General features: G+C 42.3%; 1 protein-coding gene across 10 annotated transcripts in view; it reads right to left on the bottom strand.

Annotated features, from left to right (window-relative positions):
* Positions 1 to 22,617, bottom strand: part of USP40 (ubiquitin specific peptidase 40) — a 104,445-nt gene that overhangs the window by 26,143 nt on the left and 55,685 nt on the right. For all 10 annotated transcript variants that reach the window (XM_053284031.1, XM_053284033.1, XM_053284037.1 and 7 more), the window contains 7 exons: positions 15,501 to 15,554; positions 12,722 to 12,810; positions 12,106 to 12,192; positions 10,418 to 10,454; positions 8,331 to 8,395; positions 7,703 to 7,777; positions 6,479 to 6,605 (listed from right to left, as the gene is read on the bottom strand). In XM_053284031.1, the coding sequence (XP_053140006.1) occupies positions 6,479 to 6,605; positions 7,703 to 7,777; positions 8,331 to 8,395; positions 10,418 to 10,454; positions 12,106 to 12,192; positions 12,722 to 12,810; positions 15,501 to 15,554 (534 nt within the window). The remainder of the gene's footprint in view (positions 1 to 6,478; positions 6,606 to 7,702; positions 7,778 to 8,330; positions 8,396 to 10,417; positions 10,455 to 12,105; positions 12,193 to 12,721; positions 12,811 to 15,500; positions 15,555 to 22,617) is intronic.

Raw genomic sequence — 22,617 nt, 5'->3', positions numbered from 1 at the left:
TAGCATTTTCAAGATGCACATGCTATTGACATTTAATACCACAAATGGTGCTGGCAACACATATAACAAATGTCAATCACTCAGCACTCAACCCACAAAACCAAGCAAGGTGAATGAGGTGGCAGCCAAAACTGAATTCCTTAGTCTGCTTGAGAATACGTTGTTAGATTGAAATATAGTCACCACGGTTCATCTTCAAGAGGCATAGACAAGAAGCCTTATGGTAAATAATGTGGACAGCCATCCCAGCCACAAACAAATAAAGCAACTTATACAACATGATATACCAAGAGTAGAATTCCATAAACCAAAACCAGTGAATTAATCAGAACATGTTTCTATCAAGGTAAGGTAAGGTACGATTCAGTTAGCAGGAGAGAGCAACACTTAGGGAAATGACATGAAAAATACTCTATGATGCTGCTAAGATTCTACGAAAACTCATTACCAGAGCAGAGAGATGGGTATTTTTCTGGTTCACTTACAGACGTTACAGATCGGAATGTTCCAAGTGAATTGTATAGCTTCTTCCGTTGGGTTCTCAAGGGACCAAACACAAGCCTATCCACTGGGGGAAGAAGACTGAAGTCAACCAGCATGCCATGAGTTTAGCTTGGACTACAGTGTCTTTGTTTCTGTCCCAGGACCAGGTCCAAAACAAGCAATCACAGACTCTAAGGACCACCCACGAAATGCCTCAACAACTGGGAAATGCAATAGCAGTTCGCCAAGCTTTTCGGAGCAAGAAGCCTGTCAAGATGTTGCATCATTTTGGTTTTTCTGTTGACTATAACAGGATTTTAAGACTTGAGGCACAGATAGCTACAACTGTTGTAGAAAGAATGCTGGTCAATGATGGTATCTATTTGCCTCTTGATGTAGTTGAATGACGATTCATATTCTTTGCAATAGATAATATTGATTTCGCTGAAGATAGACCCGATGGTAAACAAACCCTTCATATATAGCAATGGCTATATATCAGAGATGTGAGACTGAAGATGGGGTACTAATAACTGAGCTAACAGGGAAAAATCAAAACTGCTCACTGAAGAAACTCCCAAGTACAATAACAAAACTTTTGGATTGTCATAAACCATCAGCAAAACCAAAGAGTCTGGTATACACCTCAATTTACAATAACACTCCCAACCACAATTACTAGAATCCTGGCTTGCAGACATTACATGGCTTATGGGACGATCAGTGGTTAGATCTCACAAACAATGTCAGCAGCATTCCTTGAACCGATGAAAACAGTGGAATAAGTGATGAAGCTAATAATGAAGATAAAGTAATGGACATTAACAAATGAAACATTCCCATATGGTCTGGATACAACTTACTGTTAGAACACGGACTCCCCAAAACACGAGTTGCAGCACCTGCACACGAGTGGAAGACATTATTGACTATACTCATGCAGGCACAGGGTATCAATGCAAAAGTCGTAGGTCCTGATCGTAAAACTGATTCGGATAATATTGTACTCCGACCTGGAGAACTACATATAGTGATGGCCCAGCTACATTCTGTTGGAGCCTATATTGAAAACAGTGGACTTAACCTGTGTTGGACAGAGGCTAATCTGTAAGGACCACTCACAGTAAAGCAGATAATTGAAGGCAATCATGTGAAGAGAGGAGTAAAAGCTCAAATGGTCACACTAGAAGCTCTTTTTAACCTCTACCAAGGTGCCGTCTTTGAAGAGTTTCCTCATCTAGTGCCAATAATTACAGCTGCAGCTGAAAATCTTGACTAGTCATGTGCAGATGGGAATCCTGAGTTAAAGAAGCACACACAAACCTGGAGAAGACGATCAAATCACATAGTGTTTTAGAAAAGATCAATCAGTTTGACTCAAAGATGGCAAGCAAACCTCTGTCACGTGATGCTTCAATACATGCAGAGGGAAATGGAGATGCTGCTTTTCATTTGCTCTGTTATAACAGGTAATTGGGAATAGCATTTAGCATCACTTGAAGCATTCACCAAATACTTCTTTGCACATGACAAGATCAATTATGCACAGATGATCCCGCTTTATTTGGCTGAGATGGAATCACTCATGAACACTGACAAGATTTATTAAGAGTTCTTGAATGGAAACTGGGTTGTAAGTAAGAATTCAGAAGTCCCTTTTTGTGGTAGTGGCACAGATCATGCACTGGAGCACATAAACCATTCAATGAAAGTAGCAGGTGGACTAATAGGCATAATGCTCAATCCTCAAGCTAGAACAAAGTTTTTCGTTATCTTATCAGAATTAACAAGGCTTGCTGGAGAAGCGCAACAGATGTCTGGTATATTACCTGCTACTTTCCAGCTAACTGATTAGGCTCACTATAAATGGCTTTTCTCTGATGCCTGCAACCTTGGAGAAGCCGCTGCCAGTCTGTGAAGACAATACTGAGCTAGATAGACCAGTGGTCTGACTCAGTATATGGCAGCTTCTTATGTTCCTATGATAACTCAATGAGTGATGTCCTCGGCTCCAGGCATCAGAGAAAAGCCATTTATAGTGAGCCTAATCAGTTAGCTGGATTTGAGGTGGGACTTGTAGATGGGATGGCAGAACTCCAGTCACTTCATAAGCCGGACAGCATAAAAAACTGTGGCCAGCTTGCTGGATATTTTACAGATTATTTTCTATCAAAATACAGATACTATGATGAACTTCATGTGGTATTTGATCGCTATGATATTGATATGTCACTCAAGACAGCAACACGTGAAATAAGACAAGGGCAACAACCAGTGATAGCTTACCACATCACAGATACAACAAATGAAGTGGCTTCTTTCACATGTGAGAACCAACACATTACTTGTCAAAGAAGATATTTGAAAAAGCACATACAAATGATAAAAATGTAGTAGTAGCATGGGGATGTGAATGCAGAGCTACACACAGAGATATGAGTCATCTTCAAAGTAATCAGAAAGAAGCAGAAACAAAGCTCTTGCTTCATGCTGCTGATGCAACAAACAAGGGGACTTTTTGTGCCAGCTCTTCAACGGTACCCAGAATTATGTGCTGGCACGAATTTTGTTACTGGAAAAGTAGAGTTGTACCACATTATTCTTCTTCTGCCCATATATGAAGTTCTTGGACCCAGCAAAGTTTCTGCTTTGCCTGCCTTACATGCTATCAGGGGTGCAGACAATACTGGAGGTTTTGCAGGGAAAGGCTAAGTTTCTGGAAAGCTTTCAAAAATGTCAATGATCCTATTATAGATGCACTTGCAAGCCTGGGGAAGGATTTACTCCCCAGTGATGGTACATTTGCTGCCCTTGAAGAATTTATATGTCAGGTTTACTTGCCTCATATATAGATCTCACAGGTTGATAGGTTAAGGTGGTGGCTGAAACAAGCCCAATCTGAGAGCCTTCCACCTACAAGAGATGTATTACACCATGTAATACTATGAAAACACCATCAACCAATCATTTGGAATAATGATATGATCATGAAGCATGTAATCCCATCACCTGAAAAATATGGTTGGAAAATGGAAGGGGATGTCTGGATACCAATAATGACCGATCAACTCCCAGTCCCAAAGGCTGTACTTCAGTTGGTGAGGATGCACTACCTCCAGATGCCAGGGAGGAAGAAGTAGCTGTCGTAAAGCAGGGTCAATCTGCTGTGCCTGTGTTCCTGTGCATCTCAAAATACACAGAACCAAGAGGATGCCTGTGACAACATGATGGAGAATGAAGATCCAGAGGACAAGCTGCTAAAGGAAGACGACAATGAGGATCTCTAGGAAGAAGCAAATTAATACACATAATAATGTGATGCGCCAAAGTGCAAAAAACCTTAAAAAAAATTAATTATGAACATTTTTCATACACTGTAATTTAAGTAGGTGTAAGGTATTTCATTTTTGTAAAAAACCCCACAAAAAACCCTTATGCAAAATGTTTATTATCTATCATTTAATTATTCATTAACAACTTTCACAGATCAGCATGACCGTCAGAGCAGATTTTCAGACTGCCAACATGTTTTTTCTTATTCTTTGAGGTATTTTGAAGAGAACCGTGGAGGTGGTTTGCTTTCATCACAAAAATCCCATGGCATTGTGCATGCTCCCGTACTGTTGAATTGCTTCCTTTTTTATTGTTTAGAAAGGAAAAAATGCTTTTAGAAGTTATGCACTTTGTTTCTTTTGTTTGGAAAAAAGTTCACTTCACTAAAATATAAATTTAAAATCTGCACAGCATGCAGAAAGTCAACAGATGTTTCAAACATCTGGAAAGACAGCTAGGTGGAAATCCTAATTCATATTGAAATAATAATTCAATTCAAGACAGATTGCCAATAACAATTGAGTTCTGCACAGATTTAAAAATGACCTGTAGATTATGAAATGTAACTAAATCCAAAAGCCTATATAGGTGCATAAGCCCAGAAGCTTTCAAAATGCGTCCCCCCTGTTTAGTAAAGCACCACTTGCAAATTAAGGGAAAAGACACTTAGCAGGATTAGTTTTCCCTCATGCCAGGAATCCTGAATTAGGCTTCTTTCATCCCTTTATATTAGAGCTTTTAATTTTTTTTATTTTTTATGTATTTTTGAGCTGTGTGTTTTTCTCTCCCTCTTTCTCCCCCAGTGGTGAAGCAATATAACCCAATTAAAGGTGGAGGGGGGATGGGAAGAGTTTATTCTTCCTGAGAGCAGCTCCCTTCTCCCAGAAACTCCAATCTCAGAACCTTACAGGCCTCAACTCATCTCAGCTCCACTGCTAAATAAAAGTCAAATAATTTGCTAAGAACAAAACCAAAGATTTCAGGAACCAGATTCTGCTAGTTGCAACAGATACACTGACCTATTAGGCAGCTTTGCACTGTAGTGGAAAATGTTTGCCTGTTAACAGGGAAGAGCGTTTTGTAATCATAGCAACAATGTAACAGGGCACTCATTTGAGTATTTTGCAGAACTTCATTTGTCCCCAAAGAAACTCCATTCTGTTCTTTGAACTCCCCCCAATATTTTTTCCACGTTGTTGAGGATTTGGCATATGAACAATGTAAAGAAAAACTCCTGAAATTTTTTTCACGCTAATAGCAATTTCCTTTGAAGCTGCTCTAATACCAGTTTCCTGTGTGGGAAGCTTCTAAAAGGTAAGCCCCCAAAATAGTGGAAAGTGCATGTGTGCCCCCTTGGGTTATAGGCCATGGCTCTTGTAAGCATCAATTTGTTTTACTATCTAAGAGGTGTTTTTTGAGATTGTCCGCCAAGTTAAAAAAAAATTGGTAACAGTTCTCTATATAAATTGTTATAGGTAAAACACAATATATTGTGAAGCACAAACATATTAATTATTAGTCCAAGAAATAAAAGGACTCATGATCTGATCTTTGAAATAGCAGTGTGCCCGAACCGGTCCGGCGGCCATTCCAAAGAATGGCCAAACTGCCGGACCGGTCCGGCCCTGCCTGGTTCGGGTCCGGGTGGGGGGTATGCCTTTAAGGGCGGGAGGGCTTGCTTAGCCCTCCCGCCTCCTTGCCCCCGCCAGCGCCCGTATTGAACAGTATAGGGGCGCTGGAAACCAGCCGCCCCCCCCCCCGCCGCCGCCGCCGCGAAATAACCCCCAAAGCCAGCCAGCCAGCCAGCCCTCCCTCCCAGCTAGCTGCCCGCCCACCCGCTCGCTCACCCGCTCGCTCACTGGATAAGAAATGAGAGGAGCTCCGGCACAGAGCTCCTCTCGTTCGGAAGGCCTCCTGCAGAATGGTGGCTTGCGCGCGCCGCAAAACACGCAGTTCTCCGGAGGCCCGGTCTACCCGCCGGGAAAGGGCCGGGTAGACCGGGCCTCTGATCGATGAGTAGACCGGGCCTCCGATCGCCAGAGGCCCGGTCTACCCAGCGATCGGAGGCCTGGTCTACTCAGCGATCGGAGGCCCGGTCTACCCGGCCCTTTCCCGGCGGGTAGACCGGGCCTCCGGAGAACGGCGTGCTTTGCAGCGCGCGCATGCGTGCGCGCGCAAGCCGCCATTCTGCAGGAGGCCTTCCGAACGAGAGGAGCTCTGTGCCGGAGCTCCTCTCGTTTCTTATCCAGTGAGCGAGCGGGTGAGCGAGCGGGTGGGTGGGTGGGCGGGCAGCTAGCTGGGAGGGAGGGAGGGCTGGCTGGCTGGCTGGCTTGGGGGGTTATTTCGCCGCTGCGGCGGCGGCGGCAGGGGGGAGCGGCTGGTTTCCAGCACCCCTATACTGTTCAATACAGGTGCTGGCGGGGGCAAGGAGGCGGGAGGGCTAAGCAAGCCCTCCCTGCCCTAAAAACAAGGCCCCCCTTCGGTGCCGGTCCGGACTTCTCCGGACCGTGCACATCACTACTTTGAAAAGCATTGCAATAACATTTGTTGCTGACATGGCAATTTTGGGTTGACTAGATAGCTACCAATGCTGAAAATTTCTTGGACCCCCCACCCCACTCCGCCGCCACACACACTTTCTTCCTGGGATTCTATAGCTTACCACCAGATGCAGATAGTCCCAGAGCCCCCATATTGTTGCTGATGCAGTTCACTTGATCTTGCATGTTCCTTCTGCCCACCAGTTGAGAGAAAAGGTTGTACCACCAGACAGGAATTTTCAAGAATCCCTTTGAAAATGAATAAGAAGTGTTCTATAACCTATTGATACTTTCAAACAAAATATGCTAGCTTTAGATGAGATACTACCTGAAATAAGTCTGAACAGGAAAAAATATGAAACAGAACTATGTGGAAGGTGCAGGGGCATTCTGTTTAACAGGTTCATTTACTGAGCCATGGCTCTTTCTCGGGATTCCCTCCAATTTGTTGGTTCAAAACCTCCCTGTTCTACCTCATTAGTTCACTTCAATGCCTTCTACTCTTGTCCACGATTCCCTAACCACTTCCTCCTAGGCTACTCATTCTACAATAGCTACCTGTCCCTTTTCTTTACTATAGTGTTTTCTTCTTTCAATTTTGTACAAGCCAACTTGAGGCTATATTTGATAAGACACAGTCTTATCAAATATATAAAAACAAAAACCCTATAAACAAAAATCCTTCTACTTTCCTTCCATATCACAACCTATTAATTTCACCACCTTCCTTTATATCAGGCCACCTAATGGCACAGCAGGAAAGTAACCTGCCTAGAGATCAGGAGAGCAACTGTTGGCTGTTGGTTTGAATCCCTGCTGGTGTGTTTCCCAGAATATGGGAAACTCCTGTATTGGGAAGCACTGATTTAGGAAGGTGCTGAAAGGCATCATCTCATACTGTGCGGGAGATGGCAGTGGTAAACTCCTCCTGTATTCTACCAAAAAAACCACATGACTCTGTGGTCACCAGGAGTCGACACCAACTCGAAGGCACAACCTTTCCTTTTCCCATATTTATATCAACCACAAAAACCCCTCACCTTTGTCCTTCTTTTTTTATGGTCTCATTCTCACAGTGTAGCATTCTACTATTCAGCCATCTTTCTATGCTAAACAAGCAATGTACCAAGCCATTTCCTTCATGGGCTTTGTTTTCTTTAATTGTGAGAATAAGAAAGGGATATAACATTGACCATAACTGAAAATAAGCATGCTTCTGCAAATCAAATTTTTGCCTTTTGGGGAAACTGGTTCTCTCTGCTCTCCGGGTATCTTCATTGCCATGCTGGTACTCAAGGGAACAACATTCTAAATACTACAGTTCAATACGAAAGTAAGAATGTTACCTTTGGTGGAAGCTTCCCCTCAGCAACATTCAACGTATCCCCACTGCAGATATTAAGTTCTTTCAAAGTGGCATCCTATGGAAACAAAGTTAAGTATAAAAGGGGAGTACACACAACCAAAGTTCCCTTAAAGAAACAAAAAGAGAGAGTGTTGGCAGTGAAGTCATAGAACCTTAGCTTTCTATAGCACAGCCTCCCAAAGACATTTTAAAATGGGTGAAATCCCATTTAAGAAAGACACAGACACAAAATACTCTGCATGCAGCACTGTGCTGTACTTGCTCATGCACTCTGGACTAATAAGTATGTTTACTGCAACTAAAAGCACACTATTTATGAAGTCTTTTAAAAGTAATGACCCACTTTCTCCACAGTTTTATGAGGGCCGAGCAAGCCCCTCAGGAACAAACAACTGCCAGCGAAGAAGGAGGTACCAACTTTTCAAGGAGGGGAGAGAAACTAAAATTGTTTCTCAGTCCTCCTTGCATGCTGGGCTGCAGAGCAATGCTGCAACATAACTAGCATACTGGCTTCCTGCAAGGGCAAAGTTCTTGCTCTGCTCTCAGAAAACTGCAGATAACGTGGGCCAATATAAAAAGTAACACTTGTGTAAAAATTAAAAAATTACCTCTTCATTTAATGCTTTCCCATCGTCATAACACCATTCAATCTTTCTCAGATGCCAGCTGTTCCCTGGAAAAAAGGAAGAATATTAAAGTCACATCATATGTACATTTCCTGTATATTTATCAATGTATTAAATATAAATCACTTAAATCCAAAGATGTCCTACTAACAGTAAACTTATTGCACTCTTGAAAGGGATTTTTCCAAATTGGTAGAAGACCGTTATATAAGAAAAGTGGCCCTGGATCCAGAGATGTTCTTACATTTGTGCAAAAAATTGTGTAGGATTTTGCACAAACTTTCACAAGCGTTCAAAAAAAAAAAATTTAGAGCTGTGCACCAAGGAAATGATCAGTACTGAAATTGGTTCTGAGGCAATAGGAGCGATTTTGCATCATATTGATAATGGATTGCAACATACAGTATTGATTAGGATGTGTTGAAAGCCACTATTTAAGATCAGTTCAATGTATTGGAGGTTGGGAGGCTTACCCCAAACCAAGATGTGGATTCTCCTTCCATATCAGCTGCCTTCCAGGCAGCCACAATGCTTTAAAATGCTGCCTTTTGGGGGGGGGGGTAGAATCTCCCACTAGTGAATAGTAATACTGTAGGTAAAGAAGCAACAAAAACAGGGGCAGAGCCATCATTGTGCGGACAGGTTCAAAGAATCCAGGCCGCCAACGGAAAGAGCTGCTGAGGCCCGCAGGGGGCTGTGGATCGGGCTCTGGAAGGGCCCTGAGAGAACTCCGAGTGAGCTCTCCCGTCTTTTTCAAGCAGCGCTTGCTGACTGACAACATCTATTTCCCTTTCTCTCCCTTGCTGGAGAGAGAGAAAGGGAAATAAAAGGCTGTCAGGCAGCAAACGCTGCCTGCAAAGTACAGGGGAGAGCTTGCTCGGGGAGTTCTCTCAGGGCTCTTCCGGAGCACGAGCCACGCCCAGTGTGAGTGATGTCATGCGCACGGGACATCGCTAGAGGGACCGCTGGGCAGGGCTGGACCCAGGCTGCTGTTCGGCTGGCTCCGCACCTGAACAACAACATTAGAGTGCAGGACTAGGACCGGGGAGACCCGAGTTCAAATCCCCATTCAGCCATGATACTAGCTGGGTGACTCTGGGCCAATCACTTCTCTCTCAGCCTCACCTACTTCACAGGGTTGTTGTGAGAATAAACTCAAGTATGTAGAGTACTCTGGGCTCCTTGGAGGTAGAGCAGGATATAAATGTAATAAATAAATTATGATTTTATTTCAGTCTCTAAACAGCATAAAAGCAACATCAAGATGTTGCATCTTTTCCCTGGTGAATTACTGGAGGGAAAAGGGCCACTCTTTTACGTGGAGCGGCCATTTATCTCCCCACTAATGAACTGGGGGAAGTATGCTATTTCTTGACATTGCTTCCCTACCCAGAGTACTGTGAGATAATTCTATAGAAAAAAGGCAACATTTAAAAGTATTGCCACTTTGGCTGCCCAGAAGGCAGTTTTCATATAGAAGATGGGAGGGAGCTCACTTCTTAGTTTCAGGTAAGCCCCACCACCACACCAATACACTGCTGCTTTTCATTGTGAGAAGGTTTCTATGGTTCTTTGGATCCTAAAAGTTCTGAGATGATATAGCTGGCTACTCTCCATGGCCTACTTGGGGAAATACTGTATTAGGTTGTATTTCTAGTACTGGTATACCTAACCTCCAAAAGAATAATTAGATGGAGAGATTGTGCGTCAGACTGCACTAGATGTCTTTCAAATTGTTGTCAGAGCTTGCTAAAACCACCACCAATATTTTGCTACTATAAACACTTCTGCACATATCACAAATGTTTATTGCTTACAATTTTTACTTTATTCATTTTTAACAAAGGGAAGACTACAAATAAAGTATGAAGAGCTGCAAACTTCTGAACTTGGAGAGCTCACAATTAATGCTCAAAATTCCTGTAACCTCTGAACCACCACTGTTATTCTTTGACTAGTCTCTCTTAGACAAACCGTGATTAATAAAAATTATAAATGGACATAAGAAGGAGACTGGGAAGAAAACATCTCCCATTCACCACAAACCTCCACATGATACTTATACTAACCCGCTAAGCCAGCTTTCTTCAGCATTAAATTCAGACACTGAAAGAAAAATATACCATATGAAGTTAGTACAATTTAGTCTTATTTTGAAACACAAACCTATCAGCCACCACCACCTGCAGGCACTTTTCACATCAAAGGTTATCATGGCAGTAAAATATGCATGAACTAAACTCAGAGATTTTCATTTCACTGTTACATTGCACACATGTCAATCTATCTATGCATTTGAGGCAGCACTGGCAATTATTAATCTCATCTAGCCAAATGAAGGAGGAGGAGGAACCTCAAATACCTCTGAGATTATTGACCTGACACATTTTGGCCAGACCTTTATCAAGGAATCTATAAAACAGAAACATAAAGAATTGTACACTTCACCTTCAGCTTATTAATTCTTTATATTGTAGCTGATAAAATGTATGTAACAAACCTCAGCTGAAGCAAGCCGAGCCCTTGTATTAGAACAGTATATATATTGAGAGGTTTTGGAATATACCAGGTTTTTCCTATAACAATTGTTCAATGTTGCAATTGGTTTCTAGTCATAGCAACAACGTATAGAAATTCTCCTGGATTTGGGTGGTTGTGTGCCTTTAGTATTGTTGTCTTCCATACTGTTTTTTGCAATTTTATATATCCAGTTCTGAGAAAAGTATGTTTTTGTGCATGTATGATGAAGTAAACAATTCTTTGTATGTTTATGTTTTACAGAGCCCATGCCAGTAAAAAAGTTTATCTCAGAGACGTCTGACATTTCTCTTCCTTTTTCATTTACCTAGCCGAATGCCCATTGCTTTAATGGGATGCACTGGGATGAATGGGACAAATTGTTGCTGCCATAGTGGAAATGAAGAGTGGCAGCAGCTTTACAATTCGAAATGTAAGAGTTATTTCTGCTACCTAACATCTGTGAAGCTGCTACCATGCAAAGAGAGTGAAGGAAGAAACTGAAAATGACTATGGGTTGCAGCCAGTCCTTGAAGAAAATGCACCAGAACCACCGTTTCCTCTGTTCCTTGGGATAACCCAGTTCCCTACCTGCTGGGAAGAGCAACCTCTTGCCTAGAACATAGGGAACTCAGTCATGAGACTAGAAGTTCAATTTGACAAAATGAAGGAAACCAGAGCTTTTACTGTATAGTAACTAGGGCTTATTAATATTTTTTGTTGATTCATCACTTGCCTTAATTTTACTTAGTTCAGCAGTAAAATAATTGATCAAATGTAAATATACTTGCATACTATAAAAAGCTCAATATTGAGATGCATTACTGAAGTAGCTGTAATTTACAACTTTAAAAAGCCTATCTGTGCATTATAAAGGCCATGTTTAATATTTTGCTTTTTTCATCCCCAATTATAACACATCAGAAACAAGACCGCCTCAACAGATAGATAAGTGGGCCCTTGAATCTTAGCTCCATGAATTAAGATTTGGCTTCATTGGTTAAAATTGGCCTCCTAAAGCTAAAGCTTTAATTGATTAACTATTTATTAAAGCAGATTAGAATTTTTATCTCTAATAAAGTAATTCATTTTGGCATTTTGAGATGTATTTGTTTTGCTAGACTGGGACACTGTATTTTGGACCTCTAACTACTATAGCAAGAGTAATAATGACAGTCATATAATTGTAAAATGTCTATAAAGCAAAAGATTTTGTACAGAATTTATAACTCATATTTACCTCTTTTACAGAGGTATTCTCCTCCACCACTATCTCCATCTCTGGGCTAGAATGCAGATCATGTCCCACAAGAAAATACAAGAAAAGCTAGGAGAAAAAAACATCAAATTAAACGCAGGGGACCAATTTTCATGCAGCATTGCAGCTTTAAGAGGTTTAAATGCTCTGCATTTTCTGATTAAGGCATTTTGTGAATAAATAATTCAACATGCAATATGACACCCTTGCAAATAGGTCCACAAACAATTACTCATCCATTTACAAGTTTATTACTATTGACGTAAAGGTTGAAGCACACGCATTTGCCAATTAAACACTTTCTTGCAGGGTCATCTGAGAAGATTTTACTTGCCATAGGTGGTCAGACAAATAATTGTACATGTCTTATTATTATTTCCTCAATTAAAGTGCTGGGGGTGGATAGGGCCAGTTACTCTCCCCCTGCTAAATAAAGAGAATCACCACAGTAAAAGGTGCCTCTTTGCCCAGGGGTTTTGTTAGCAGGGGTACTGGCCAGTTAGCAGGGTACTTAATATTAATCACAGAATGACAAACATAAGTGCAAAATTAAAACAAAAAACCCCTTTGTACAGTATTTTTCTATTGTGTATTTTACCTGAGTGGCGGTTGGTGCTTTCCCAAAGCACAGACCTAGCAAGCTTCCCATTTTCAGCTCTGCTTCTTTAACAGTATAATCCTCAGGCACTGAAGGAGTCCAAAACAGGAAATAATATAATGCTTTATTTTTAAACTTGTTTTATTACAAACATACAAAATATTGGGGGGGGGATCTACAATAAAGAGAAGACTGAGGATGAATATTATCTTGATATTTATTATTCCAATAATAAATAAAAAGAATTCCATTTTCAACCAAGTTGTCTGGCATTTCTCTCTCTCTCTCTCTCTCTCTCTCACACACACCCTTCTATAACTGGTAACTTTAGATATCAGTGCTATTAACCATGTTTGAATCAACCTCTGTTCCAAAGTGGGTGGGCTATGGGCTTTCCATGAAGACTGCCACACATCTTGGCCATGTCAAAAGGCAAGGCGCTAGTTCTAGATTGTCCTTTAATACTACCTCTTTTAGAAACTCAAAAGGAACCATTTTAAGGCAAGGGGACAATCTGTTTTGGATTTCACTATCCTAAATTAGTGTCCTCTGCAAGTTTGGCAAATATCTCTGCTTACCCCAGTTAGTCCAGGAGTATAGCATACAAAAAGCCTATTTCGTGGCAGTGTTTGGGGAAAAAATTATACAGTTGGTTTTGATTTGAAAACCTCTCTAGATGAAGAATTACCATGGTTTCACGCTTGGATGCATGGCACTTGACTGTGATGATATCATCATCAAGATGGCCATTATCACATGAACATTAAACTTCATTATCTTAGTAATTATTTGGCCAATTTTGTTTAAGATATTTTTACAAGTAACAAAACATGACCATATGATTTCTTGGGGAATTTCTACATACAAAAAAAGCACGAGGGAGGGATATAATAAAGTTACAAACCTATACATACTTTCCTGGGAGTAAGTCCTGTTAACTCAACAGGGGAGTAGACATGCATGGTTGTACTGTTAGACAGTTACATAACGACATAATTGCTGGTGAAACTGGATTTCTTTCCTTCCCCAAAAGTCATTGCTAAAGTCTCTAAAATTGTTCACAATAAGATACTATATATCAGGCTTGTGCACTGGGGGGGGGGGGGGAATCATACTGGATCCAACATGATATGATCCAACATACAAATGGTTGAAATTTGAATTAGCATGTTTTAAATATTGTATAGTTGGGTTGTGTCAGATTTTCAGTTGGAAATACTGACAAATTGGATTTCCCCCGTAAAGGGAACTAATGGGAAACCAAGTAACAACAACTCTGGAATGGATTGGCAGGAAGCTTTAAAATTTCACATGGTGGTTGTACATGGTGAGAGCACTGTGTTTGTTGAATTTAGAGGTAATCGGTCAGTCTACAGATTTTTAATGAATTTTTGAAAATGTTTAAAGGACTTTTTAAAAAGTGCTATAAACTGCTTGTTTCAAAGCAGAACCTTACAAAAAAGTGTAGGAACTGAAGCCCCTACTCTGACCATTGTCCAGGCCCTATTTGGAGGAAATTGTGGCTTGCCATTTCAAATTTGCAAATATAAAAGGAACACCCCCCTGCTCTTTTTGCTCCCCATGTTCTAACTCTAGAATGGATGAGTAGAAAGCTTTAAAGAGTAGAGATTATTCTTTTTAACACACTTTTTAACCCTATTATGTTTACATTGTTTTGAACTACTTTTAATTCTGCCTACTATGATTATGGAATTTTATCATAGCCTTCTGATTTTTTTAATGTATTCTTGTGAACCCCCTAGGATGGTCTACAAGTTAGCACAATTCTTATTCAAAACAGATTAGATCCTAAGCTATACCCTGGTAAGAGAGAAAGGAAACCCCATTGAATAACTCAAGCAAAAAGGATATGTTTCAAATATTTACCCAACACAAAGAGTCAACAACAAACATCCTTGTGTGAAAAAGTATGCAGACCCTTCATTCAGTAACTAGTGGCACCTCCTTGAGCAGCAATAACTGCAACTAAATGTTTTCTGTAACTGATCAGTCTCACATTGGCTTGGAAGAATCTTGGAAATAAAAACTATTTTAGCTCTGTAACATTTGAGGGCTTCCTTGCATAAACAGCTCTCTTCAGGTCTTGCCACAACAGGTCAATAGGGCTTTGGCTGGGACTGTGGCTTGGCCATCCAAACACAAAATCTCTTCTTCTCCAGCCATTCTGTGGTAAGCCTACTTGAAATTGTCCTCTAGAATTTTCAGATATGCAGCCGAATTCATGGTTCCATCAATGAAGGCAAGCTGTCCTTGGTGCAGCAATGCAGCCCCAAACCATGATCCTCCACCACCATGTTTGACAGTTGGGATGAAGTTCTTACTCTGGAAGGCAGTGTTTGGTTTTCGCCAAACAAAATGTTCGTGATTGTGTAGGGAGCTTGGCCATGGACAGAGGACAAATTCCTCCGGCAGCTCCCCCACCTCATAGGTTTCACAATCGCGTGCACAAAGCTAAATAAGCAAAGTACTGGAAAGGGCTGCATTCATCATCTGCCTAAACTGTGTACACTCAACAGGAAAAACACATGTATCATAATATATAATACATAATACATCATTAGTTACATATTTTCCTGCAGAAATTCTCTTTATGACTGAAAAATGTAACATATGATGCAACCCTGAGCCTACAGAAGAGAAGATACAATACAGACAGAACAGATTGATTGATTAAACAAACATACTTTTATGAAAATATTGAATAGACAATTATGTCATGTACCTGCATTTTATTCAGATGGTTACTACAAGTCCTTACCTGGACAGAGAAGTTTTCCATTTCTGTTAATGGGTCTGAGACAGGTATTGTTCACTGTGATATAACAAAAACAAAATTGGAATAAACACAGTCACACGATATTTGTTTTAGGATTGCCATTTATTTTTATCTTCAGTGTTAGGAAAGCAGTTAGGACAGGGTCAAGTCCTCCTCTCTCTTGGAAGGTTACCTCAACAAACCTGAAACCCCAGTCTAGGTAAGAGTTCCCAAGAATAACTTCAGGAAGATAAATCAAATTCCATATTAAATTTGATCAATTAAATCATTATTGGAAACATAAATAAGACAGTAGGTAAGACACAGAAACCCTGACTTCCCTAGGCAAGACTAAGCATAGTGTCCCTGTTCCCTGCCCATCAGGTTTTTCTTTCTTTCTTTCTTTCTAGAGTTCAATGAACTCTAGACATTGAAGTTCAGAGTACATCCAGTGGGGTTTTTTTCTTCAGTGGTGCTTAGAAGGTACACAGGATAGGAATATTCAAGGAGATAGTCACATCCCTGAGAATTAGATGACAAAGATACTGCCTCTGGCAGTAAAGTATCCTATGGTGAGTAGATGTAGAAAAACACTTTGTTGCTATACCATAGCCCTCAACCTAGGTGACTGCATGAGTGTCCACTTCCAGAGAGTACACTTAAGCTGACACGTAACTGTTTCAAGTACTTCTTCACACAGTACATAATTAGTTTATGGGATTTCTTGCCACATGATTGGTGAAGTCGATTAGACAAATTCATGGAGGGCAAGTCTACCAATGGCTTCTATACTTGATGGCTAAAGATACCTCCAGGTTCAGAGGTAGCCTTAGCCATCAAGACTGGAAACACTGGTTGCTGGAGTCCAACAGCAGGAGTGAAAGATGAGGCAAAACTTGCATCTTGGTTCCGAGACTCCATTTGAGTCTTGCGTGAGATCACGTAGAATCTGTGTTAAGTCACCAAAATCTTCCCCTGTTCTTCCCCTGGGGGTTCAAGGTGCTTGCATGCGTTTAGGTCTCCGGACCATTTCTAAAGGGTGGCACAGTGGCAAAACTCTGTGTAGTCGAAGAGTGGGGGTACAGAGGAAGGAAAGCTAAGGTTCTGTATGCCCCAAGCCTCCATCCTTCCTTCACAGGAGACATGTCTTCTTCTCTTGCTAGTGGACTTCCCAGAGGCATCCATGGGCCACAGTGGAAAAGAGAATGCTGGACTAGATAGGTCTTGGGCCTGATCCAACAAGGTCCTCGGATCTTATGTCCTGAAGCCTCTATCCAAACCTCCTTAAGGGGTCTCCTTTGCAAGTAGAAGAGGGTATGTTTGGATTTGAAATGGAGAACAGCTTTCCAGTGTTTCAGCTGCATATTATGATTTATGATCATTCTTGCAGCTATGACTCCTGATTGTCTTGATAGTTCTCTCCCACATATGCTTGTGTCCTCATATGACTTTAGCTCAAGATTTCTTGGCCCAGAGGAATCAAAATTAAAGTGGTGCTCACTACCTTGATGGCCAGAGCCTCATGCAGTACTACCACTGCTGGGCACCTGCCCCTTATCCATAGTGAGTGCAATGGAACAAGGGGAGCCAAAGTAGGGGTGGAAATCCAATGCTATATTCCTGATCTGATTTTCCAATATTTCCCCAACTTCTACCTAATTCATAGGGAGAGGGATATGAGAGACAGCACATGGTACATGCATATATGCACAAATACGAAATCAAGGAGGGAAAGGATGTGGAAGGTCAGAAGGAAATTACTAATAGTGCGATCCCCTGCTTAAGTGACCAAGCTAGCTGAAGATCTGTTCTTTCTCGAAAAAATAGAAAAACAGGTTGCTCACCTGTAACCTTTGATCTGGAAGTGATTTGTTGCAGTCATAAGAGTTGGTTTTGTGCCTGTGTGGAACCATTTGGGCAGAATTGACTAGCTCCCTGAAGCACTTAGCCCCGCCCTCTGCACATGGTACACTTACATAGGAAGCTGCCTTCTACTGAGTCAGACCATAGGTCCATCTAGCTTAGTATTGTCTACACAGACCGACAGCAGCTTCTCCAAGGTTGCAGGCAGGAATCTCTCTCAGCCCTATCTTGGAGATGCCAGGGAGGGAACCTGGAACATAAATGCTCTTCTCCATCCCCTAAGGGGTATATCTTACACTGCTCATACTTCTAGTCCCTTTCATATGTTTTCATACTCTCCCTCCCTTTCTTAATTTGGGTGGGCTAGCATTTTCTCCTCAGTTCCTGAAGGACCGATTATTTGGATTCAATAATTGTTAAGGATCCAGTTCACAGTTTGACAAGGTAAACAACACTTTAAACTCTGTAAAAATACATATTGTCACTTTGCATACTGCAGCAGGGCCAATGGGAGGGTCTTATGGCTGCAATGGATCACTTCCAGATCAATAGTTACAGGTGAGCAACCTGTTTATCTGGATTGTGATCCATTGCACACATAAGAGTGGGTTACTAACAAGTGGTCAGTCTGAAGGTGGGTGTGGTATGCTAAGGTAAGATCCTCTACAGCACACCCTTCCCGAAATTGGCCTGAGCTGCAGTGTGAAGATCCAAGGCATAGTGCTCAACAAAGGTATGCTCAGAGGACTAAGTTGCTGCTGTACAGATGTCCTTGAGCTTAATGCCAGCCAAATGGGTGGCAGAGGTAGAATAACTCCTGGTAGATTGGTCTTTGGGGCCCCACCTTTTGGTGCTTGTATGCCAGGAAAATGGGTTCCAGAATCCAGTGAGTCTTTGTCTAGAACTCTGACAACCTTTCACTTTGCCTTTATAACCCACAAAAAGTCGTTTTATTCTCCTATAGGGCTTGGTCAGATTCAAGTAGAATAGGAGTACACGCCACACATCCAAGGAATGCAGTGACCATTCTAGAGCTGTCGTTGGGTTTTGAAAGAAGGTAAGCAAGACAATGTCACTGTTGATGTGGAAGTCCGTAACCACTTTAGGTTTAGACCCAGGGTCCAAGAAAAGCACTACTTTGTCTTCATGAAATTTAGCATTGAGGACATCAATGTGAAAGGCATTTAATTTGCTCACCCATTGGGCAGACATGATCGCCAACAGAAAGGCCATCTTTAGCATCACAAGTTTAGGAAAGGCCGTCACCATGGGCTCAAATGGAGACTCTGCTAAAGCAGATAGAACCAGGGATAGGCTCCACTGTTCGGTAGGTGGGTGGATAGGCGGGTAGAGGTTGTTTAGGGAACCTCTTCAATTCTGGATGTGAGAAAACTGTCTTTCCATCCCATCTGAGATGGTGAGCAGAAATGGCAGCCAAATGGACTTTGATGGCAACATTGGCCAGCTTCTGCTGTTTTATGTCCGTAAGGTAGAACAAGACCTGGTGAGAAGTAGCAGCCTGAGGCAGGAAGCTTGTGGTTCTGCGCATACACCTGAAATCACTTCCATTTGCTGCTGTAGCTGACACGAGTAGATTTTTCTCTGTCATTGAGAAGGAGCCTATCCTTCAACAGCCTATCCTCCAGGCAGTCAAGTTCAGAGTTTACAGGTTAGGTTGGTGGAGCCTGCTGCCCTCTTAAACCAGAAGATCCTCTCATTGAGGCAATCATCTGTGGTGACCCTTTGGCAGTCTGAGTGCTTGCTGAAATCATGGTTGTTGAGATCACCATGGAGCAATTAATATGCAGTTTGCAGACTCTTGCAGGATTTTCGGCAGAACCCTGTTCAATAGAGGGGAAGGGGGCAAGCTGTATAGAATTTTTTTACCCCAGTTGAAATGGAAAGCATCCCCTCTGGACTTGTGGGAGATTCTAGCCCCTGAGTAATACTGGGAGCACTTTTTATTTTCCCAACGTTGCAAGTAGATCGATATCTGGGGTCCCCCAGGCTTTGAACAACACTTGGAGGTACGGCAGACTGACTCCCCATTCGTGCTGTTGCAGATAGATTTGAGATCTGCTGAGGTGGTCTACTAGAGTGTTCTCTACACCAAGTCATTCGTTGCACTATTGCCCAATTCCAGATCTGCAGGTTCAGCATGCAAAGGGAGCAGAACATTGTCCTTCCCTGGTGGTTTAGGTACTTGATCGCCGTGCTATTGTCCAGGCTGACTTGGAACCTTCAGGGATGGCTGGAAGGACTTCAGCACATGAAAGACTGCAAGAAGTTCCAAAATGTTTATATGTAGCTGGCGCTGGAGCCGAGACCACATTCCTTATGCTCTGAGATCCTCACAGTGGGCTCCTCAGCCTTGTAGGGAAGCATTCATCATGACCCAAGCATTCAGTTGAGGTACCTGGAAGGGGACTACGGCCAGCAGGTTGGCTTCCTTCATCCACCATTGGAGGGAAAGCAAGATTGGATAAGGAATTGTCAGCTGCTTGTGAGCTCTGTCCACACTTGGCTGGAAAACTGAGAGAAACCAGAGTTGAAGACGTCTGAGTCATAGCTTGGCATAATATACAGTGGAAGTGCATGACGTCATGAGACCCAGCAGTTTCTGTACTTTGTGCGCTCTCTGAATGGGTTGTGCCACAAAGGCAGCTATCTGGGCCTTGATGCGCGATCCTTGGGCAGAAAAGCCTGTTGCAATTCTGCATCAAGGAAGGCTCTGATATAGTCTATCTTCTTCACTGGCTGTAGTCTGAACTTTGTCCAATTGACCTGGATACCCAGTTCCTCGAGCAGGTTCAGGACTGTCAAGACCTGTGAAGGTAACCTGTCAAGACCTGTGAAGGCAAGCCAGTGGTATCTTCCCACCGGCTTGCCAAAAGAAAACCATCGAGTATGGAAAGACTGTCAACCCCTGCGACCGTAGGTGTGCTATGATCACGGCCATGCATTTTATATATACACAGGGTTCCATCACCAAACCAAAATGGCAGGACATTGCACTGATAGATCTGATGCCCCACCATGAACCTGAGGTACTGCCTGTGGCTGTGTTGGATCCCAGTGTGGCAGTACACACCTCGGAGATCCAATGTTCTGAACCATTCCTCTCCGTGAAGGAGAGAAAGGATGCTCTGCAATGTCACCATAGGGCAATGTCACCATACGAAACTTGCACACATCCACGTAACGGTTCAGCCACCGTAGGTCCATGATTGGTCACAGGCCTCTGTCCTGATTGAGGACCTGGAAGCAACAGGAGTAAAAAACCCACCACTATCTGTCCACTGAACTAGTGAGATTGCCTCCTTGTTAAAGAGAGCCTGAACTTCCTCCATCAGAAGTGGGGATGCTGGTGTGTACTTGATCCTGTTGATGGTAGAGTTGTGAATTCTATTGCATAGCCTGTCTGGACTATGTGAAGAACCCAACTGTCCGATGTTATGTTGCACCATGCTAAGGCATGACTTGCCAGCCTGATGTTGGGGTAGGCTAAGATGGATTGAATGTTTAAAGTTAGCATTGGGAACTCTTGGAAAGGTTGTTTTGGAGGAGAGGCCACGTGATCAAAGATGCTGCTTCCCCAAGTCGGTGGCTTTCAGATGCAGGCCTTGAGAATTCATTGACTTTTGATTGAATGGTTTCCTGTTGAAGCATTGATAAGGCTTACGGTAGTCTTTCTTCTCTGACTGCTTGTAAGAATATTGATGTCTACCGAAAGAACAATGGTACTTGGAAGAGTAATTCTGGGAAGGCGCAGTGAACATTTTCGCTGTGAATTTGGGTTGTGTGTGTTTTTTTATGGACTCCATGGTGGAGTCTGTGGATTCACAGAAAAGACCCTTCCCATTAAATGGTAAATTCTTCACTCTCTCCTTCATGTCTGGTTGGAGAGCAGCAGACCATAGCAATGCATGCCTCCGCAGAGAGACTGCAGTTGCCAAAGTACGGAACTTGGTTTCTGCCACGTTTTTGGCATTGTTGCCTAGTAAGGAGGGTCACTGAGGCATGAATATCATTAAACTTAGCCAAGAATTTATCTGTAGACAAATCAGCTTGTTCATTAAAGAGAGAATCCCACAAAGAGTGGGAATACTTTGCAAAACACACAGTGTAGTTTGCAATTTTGACTGCAACAGCAAAAAAAAATTATATACTGCTTTTCAACAAAAAAGTTTCCAAAGCGGTTTACCCAGAGAAATAATAAATAAATGAATAAGATGGATCCCTGTCCCTGAAGGGCTCACAATCTAAAAAGAAATATTTGATAGACACCAGCAACAGTCACTGGAGGTACTGTGCTGGGGGTGGATAGGGCCAATTACTCTCCCCCTGCTAAATAAAGAGAATCACTATGTTTAAAAGGTGCCTCTTTGCCCAGTTAGCAGGGGTTACATTACATCTAACTTGTGACCCTCCTTGTCCCCTAAGGTGGTATTGGAAGAAAAAGCACAGTCCACAATTAAAGAATTGGGAAATGAATGTTTCAGAACAAGATCATTCTCTTTCTCCTGGATCCTGTACAAGTTTTCCAGGGCATAAGTCTGGAGAACCTCACACACAGACTTATCAGCTTTGTTAATTACCGGGAGCATAGGAAGGTGCACAGGTTGTGTGGTAGCTGTTGAATTGAAAAACTTGTATACTGGATCATCCACGCCTTGCGTTTGTTTCTTGAGCTCTAAACCCAGCTCTGCAGCCATGTCACTGATCTGGCAGTGATAGGATCGCATCTCATCATTTGGGGAGATGTCCTCCTTGGGAATCACCTTGACAGGAGGATCATCTGGGTGCTCTGAAGAATCAGAAGAGCCAGACATAGAAGAATTGGAGTCATAGTCATTAGTAAGTATTGGAGTATTGAAGAATTGGAGTCATAGTCATCAGTGACCATCCTCAGGACTGAAAGGGTAGGTCTCTCCTCCTTTGGGGCAGTCTGTGATGTAGAAGAGGTGGTGTCCAAAGTCACTGTTTGAGTAGGCTGACTGTTCAGTGGAGGAGCCGTTGGGGCTCCTACAGTCTGCATAGATATATAGGATTGTATTGAAAGGTACCACCGGCGGGAGTCCCACCTGGAAAGAGTTACCTGAGTGGCCATCGAAACTGCCATAGGAACAGTTATTGAATCCTCCAGAGGAGGAGTCACCTGGGTAACTATGGGGACCATAACAGATGAAGCCTGATATCAAAGCTTCCAGAGCTTACCGTCATGATAGTCCCGTGGGAGACCTAGAGGAGGTTGGGT

Source organism: Hemicordylus capensis, chromosome 1 (assembly GCF_027244095.1).
Source record: "Hemicordylus capensis ecotype Gifberg chromosome 1, rHemCap1.1.pri, whole genome shotgun sequence".
NCBI classification, from domain to species: domain Eukaryota; kingdom Metazoa; phylum Chordata; class Lepidosauria; order Squamata; family Cordylidae; genus Hemicordylus; species Hemicordylus capensis.
The sequence above is the reverse complement of the archived record's forward strand: the minus strand, read 5'-3'. Positions and strand labels throughout refer to the sequence as shown.